This window comes from Phragmites australis, chromosome 1, assembly GCF_958298935.1.
Source record: "Phragmites australis chromosome 1, lpPhrAust1.1, whole genome shotgun sequence".
NCBI lineage: Eukaryota > Viridiplantae > Streptophyta > Magnoliopsida > Poales > Poaceae > Phragmites > Phragmites australis.
In genome coordinates, this window is record NC_084921.1 from 44,781,004 (window position 1) to 44,786,871 (window position 5,868).

The 5,868-nt window shown below is 42.5% G+C and overlaps 1 protein-coding gene across 3 annotated transcripts; it reads right to left on the reverse strand.

Moving 5' to 3' along the window:
• LOC133921812 (uncharacterized) lies at positions 1–5,594 on the reverse strand. Of its 3 annotated transcripts, none has more exons than XM_062366864.1 (7): positions 5,321–5,594; positions 4,469–4,828; positions 3,956–4,069; positions 1,848–3,873; positions 1,076–1,191; positions 838–929; positions 1–489 (listed from the first exon to the last, which is right to left on the reverse strand). In XM_062366864.1, exons 2-7 carry the CDS (start codon positions 4,794–4,796, stop codon positions 382–384), a joined length of 2,784 nt encoding a protein of 927 aa, XP_062222848.1. In that variant the 5' UTR covers positions 4,797–4,828; positions 5,321–5,594; the 3' UTR covers positions 1–381. The 3 variants fall into 3 exon arrangements, with proteins under 3 accessions (XP_062222848.1, XP_062222837.1, XP_062222845.1); XM_062366853.1 differs by having other exon boundaries at positions 3,956–4,081; XM_062366861.1 differs by having other exon boundaries at positions 3,956–4,081; positions 5,231–5,594.
• Between the last annotated feature and the right edge of the window lie 274 nt (positions 5,595–5,868).

Below are 5,868 nucleotides of genomic sequence, written 5' to 3' on the forward strand. Positions count from 1 at the left end.
TGAACAACAAATCTCAGTTTCAAGGAACTATACAGGCATACAAGTCTGTGAGTAGCTTCTTACTATTGACAGATAGGACACCATACAACTCCTCGTCCCATCGTAAAATTATACTACATAGATAAACAAAGCTGATGTCACTACCGATAATTCAGAGGGACGACAGCCTGATCTCTGGACACACCAGGATGGTAAAGGCAGAGTCTCCTTCTCCCGGCGTGCCTCAGCCAAATGCTAGCCATGACACCGCAAAACTTACACAACTTATTTTGGCCAATATAATAATGGTTACATCGCCTGGCTGGCGTTTCCGAAAAAGTGACTAGCGACACAGAAGCCTTCATATTTTGGTACTGTCATCAGATCTTGACTCGCTCCGTTCTAAGAATGAAGTAGCTCTCTTTCTCTTAGCTTCGTATCGAGTTCTTCTTTTGACGGTAGCTTCCAGTCACCCTTCATGGAAGCGGACCACCATGCCTTCAGCTCATCCTAGAGAAATACGGAATTCATCATATACATAAGTTGCTACTCCTGATTGACGAGATCAAAATCGTTCCGTGTAGCTGAGAACTAGTAAATAGGAACTATTGGAAAAAACAGGCTACAAATCTCACGTATGAACAAATGAAAGCAAAAGGAACTGGGAAAACTGTAATGAAGTTGTTATGGTGTCTATAGTGAGATATATATCAAGATTGACTTAATATATCCTTTAATGTGTTCGTGCTGTAATTGGTGAACTTTCAGTTACCATCCGACTAAGAAAATCAAGACATCAAATTTTTGTTTAGTAACAATGTTGGTAAAAGTACAACCTTTTCGCATATCATATATTACCTCATGGAAGTCATGGTTGGATACAAAGCGGCAATCTACTTGGCAGGTTGAATTTCTGATGGTCACTGAAAGGCGATTCCTATCCAGTGCTCCTGTAAGACAAATCCATATCATTTCCTCTCATTTTTATTTTACTATTTTGCCTCTCCTTGTTTAAAAGAAATGAACAACTCATTGTGCAGGCATATCATTTTCTGTAGCCATTCACCAAATTAAGCGTAATCGTTTAGTCATGTACCATTAAGGCGGGCAACATGGTATCCAGTGCCACCCAATGCTTCCTCCCATTTACCAAATCGTAGTCGCACGAAAAAGCCATCTAAGGTGGTGTGCATGATCGGTGATCTCAACCATCTGTTATGAATAACCAACATAAAAAAGGGTCAAGGATCAGCTTTTCAGTTCTTAGGATATTCCCTAACTTGAGCACAATTTATAGTTTGTCAACAACACTGAGACATATCCATGTTTACATTAATTAGATCAATGGACATAGCATGGGAATCAACAGAACAGAGTATATAGATTAGTGTTTCGTTAGAGAAGATATACTCTAGTAAAATTTTAAACAAGACCTATGTTAGTAGTACCTCTGAAAGTCATTATAGTTGCAATGCATATGTATCATACATTAGAAGTCCTAATTCATTTCCTGAGAAGTGTGATTAGTCTTAATTTTTCTCAAGTACAGATGAAACAGGTGTTGTTTCACAAAAAATGGCTTTATGTGCTCTTTAGCTAAGGTGAGTTCTCTCAGCTATTTTTCATGGTACAGTAATCTCTCTGAAACAGGCAGTAGCAAACAGTGACCATACAAGGTAACAAAGGATATATGACCATATACAATTGTACGATGAAATGTTCCCTGACACCATTATTTACAATTATCCTTTCTTAAATGGAGAACATATTATGGAATACCCCAACGCAAGCATACATGTTTTTCATAGAAGTTAGAAAATATTTAATCAACGGAATTCAAATGTGATCCCAGAAATCTTGTGGGGTACCTTATGATATCCAAGCGAGACAAGCGAAGCCTACATAAGGCTCCAAAAACAACACTTGATTCATCACATAGATCATTGGGCATAATGCCATAAGGTACAATCTGCTTGTTATCTGGCAGACTCGCCATGGAATCTGAGACCCCTTCCTTTATTTTTTCTCTTCTTCTATCAGTATCTTCAGCCGATGGGTACGCTTCTAAATTATCATGAGGAGCTACAGACTTTCCAGCTGTGTTCCCTCCACGATGCTGATGCTCACGCTCAGACAAAAAAATTCCTCTTGATTCTTCATTACTTCCAGTACACAATTGGTCCTTACCTTTGTCACCCATCCACAAAACTATCCTCCCATTTCCGCTAGAAGATTTATGACTTTCTTGTCCCACCTCTAGTTCATCATGTCTCCTGTAACTAAAAGCAAAAGAGTTCGTTCTGTGGCTACGTCGTTTGGGCATTCCACGATCACTTGTAGCCAACCCTACTGCAGAGGTCTTTGCATGTATAAGTGTGTCCATTCTCTTTGCAAAAACGGCAGCCATTGTTTCAGATTGCTTAGGTTCCTCTGGAGGCATTGCTGGACATTTACTACTTGTTGTCCCATTGCTGCTTCCTTTGCTAGTAAAGTATTGTATATCATTTAATTCCTTCTCCGCATTAAAATTCTGAAGAGATGAACAATACAACTTGTCGTCCACACCCTTTGGATTGACAGCACAAAAGTCACTTTCTACATCGCATGCTGTCGCCTCCATCCATTTCATCGATGTTTTTGGCAAAAACCGACTTACCCACAAGTTTTCAGCAAGACCACCTCTATTTCCTGTTGCAGCATTTGAACAGCCGGCAGGGCACTCGTTTTGTTTTTCTTCTAGAGATTTGGAAAAAGACTTGCTGGAGTTGGACAGTTTCAGATTTCTTTCTGCTCTCATCGGGAAAATACCAATTTGATTGTGAAAATTTCCTCTACTGCCACCAGAAACCATCTGAAGCCTGTCAGCAGTTAAAGTCTCAGTAGCCACATCAAGAGTTTTTCTGCCCAGGTCAATCTGTTTGTCCATCATGGAGTTGCTACCCTTTAAATCCAGAGTTAGTTTATTGGGTACATGCTCAGTGCAATTGCTTTCTGGTTGATGACATATATTTCTTGAAGTTATCATAACATTATGGCTATACAAAGACTGGAAAAGAGAATTGAGGCCAACAGGCTGCAGATGAACGCTGCTATTGTTTTGGAGTGGCAGGGGAGGTGCTGCGGACTCCTCTCCTCTAGTTGCTGAAAACTTCTGATCAAGTGGAACAGCAGGAGTAGGCTCATCAAACATGGCTAATCCATTCGTGAGAGATGACATCCAGTTAAAGAAAGAGCCACCACATTTCTGCAATAATCCTGAGCAAGAACTCTCATTGTCTTCCCTTCTACATCTTTTTTTCCCAGAAGACATCTTGGCTGCAGAAAGCTCCGCATGCTTTCGCTTTGGGGCTTCTGTACTCGGACAGCTCTCTACGCTCTCATTGCTGTTATCACTCTCTTTCGTGTTGCTAACCCAATTGCTGCTATTGTACATAACCTTTTCTTTGCCCTTCTCAAGCTTTCTAGCATTAATGACGTACGCTGACTCACATCTTGCAACAGCATTAACACCAGATGCTGACTCACCTCTCGCAACAACAGGCTCATCCTTAAGACTTTCCTGAAGAAACTGATCTTGGTGATTGTCATGAGAACGAAATGCTGGAGTATGAATAATTTCCTTGCTTTCATTGCCCGGACATTGAGCATTTCTGTTGCCTATAAAACCTGCCAACTTGTCTGGGACTTCTCCTGCATCACACAACTTTCCTAAGGAAGAAGCTGACAGAGCATTCTCTGCGTTCTTTGGCAAAATAGAGTCTTTCTGACTAACTGCCTTTATTAATCGAGCACGCCAGGCATTAGTTTCCAAAGATCTTTCATTATGGACAGTAGTTGCACAGTAAACTTGTTTTTCCGAAATACTAGGCATGACTTCTTTTCTGGAAGCTGAAGCTGTAAAATGTCGTAATAAATATTTTGTTATGAACAAAAAAAAAGGTTTCTCTTAATTGATTTTCCAAAAATTAAGTATTACTGTGGTAAGTATCCTTGAAATATCTTGTGGGATCACTACCCACTTCCATCTCCTCCAGCTTATCCGCACAGCAGTTTTCAGACCCTTCTTTCCCTTCGTTCATGAAATTGATCCCTTCACAGCATTCTACAAGTTAAGCATTAAAGAAAGTAGTCACTAAGGAAACGACCATCAGATTATAGAGAAGAAAAACTTTTTAGCCTTTTTTTGTTCTATATGGACTATGAAGTACCAGCTACCAGCTATTCTATACACGAATATTACGTGCTAGATGAAATGAACTGTCAAAAGTTAATGCAACAGAGTTCCCAAACAAACCTTAGAAAACAGAAGACTCTTAGCTTTGTTTCATAGTGTGCTGACTATATTAACGCAATGCTCTTTATGTTCATTAAAAAATAGACTTTCTAGCATGATGAGCAGCTAATTAGACCAATAAAGAGTTTGCAAAAATGATCAAAGAACTGTCTTCAAACTACTAGCTTGCAGAATTGGATTGTCTCCTAGACTTACTTGAATCTTGCTCCTGCGATCTCATAGACGTAGAATGTGGGGCATCAAGGTTTGATTTTCTATTTGGACTAGCCATGGTCACTCTTCTCACTGAACTGTCGCTGCGAGTTCGTAGCTGCGATGGCATCTTTTCTGACACTCCTAGGGTGGCATCTATGTTATCACCACTCTTCCCAGCAGCCCCGCTTTCTTGAGGTGAAGATATTAGTATGCTCAACGTGTCTGCATTCCAACGCAGAGAAGCCTTCCTTGTGCTTAGGCTGGACGCTGCAATTTTAATGCTCAAACCCTCATCCGGAGACCACACCAGCTCAGAGAGAGGGCTCATGCCGAATTTTCAGACTGCATTTACACCTGCACCTGAATGTCCACAATAGGCCTTCAGCAGATTATATAAGATAAAGAGGATTGTTCACAGTACATATTACACGCTAGAGTCTGCTTGTGCGCGATTAACAAGAAGAATATTGACGTGTAAACAATAATGGGAAGCAATATAGCAAATGAGTTAAACTATAAATATCAGGTGAGTGGGTATGATAATCTCTAGTACCATAGGGTTTTTTTCCTTACAAGTCGCAAAGGAACATGTTTCTATCTTCTTAAGCATATCAAGATTCAAGATCCATCTGACATGAGGGGGGAAACGATATACTCATCTAAAAATGGAAACACCCATCTATACCCAATTGGGTAGTGTTTCGTTATAATATTACAAAAAAACAAAAGCTTAACCGGAAAGTAGAAAAATAAACAGCGTACACATAAAGAAGAGTAGAAGACGTCGGCAAGAAACTCGATTGGATTCACAAAAGAACGCGTAATTAGCCATCTCTGATGTCACATCCACACCTTCGGGAGTCATAGCGAATCAATACCATCTCATCTCAATGCATTCCCCCCATCCACCGCCCGCCAGTTCCTGCGGAGCCACACGGCACAGAGAAGCCGCCCAGGGACGTACACGAGCAGTGATCAATGGGATGGGGCGGGGGGGATTTAGCAGGCGGCGAAGGGAGGCCAAGGGGCGGGCATCCGGCCTGGCGAGTGTCCTGGCGCGGCGAATCTGAGAGCTGCGGGCGAGGAGGAGGAGAGCAGCATGGCCGCACAGCTTAGGGCAATGAGCACCAGGTACGTGAAGCGGAGGCTGCTCCACGTAGAGGCCGTGCGGGTCTGCGGGACGTGAGGCGGAGGCTGCTCCACGTAGAGGCCGTGCGGGCCACAGAAGCCGCTGGGCTGGGATGGGTTGGGCCCATGGACGCCCGAGCCCCGGAGCGGCCCGCCTGTCGGATGGGATGGCGTGCGGGTGCAGCGGTTTTCGATGAGCTGTCCGTCTCGTGGTAGGGCAGCGCGAGACAGGGATGCGATAGGACGATGGGACGGCAGCGAACAGAGTGAAG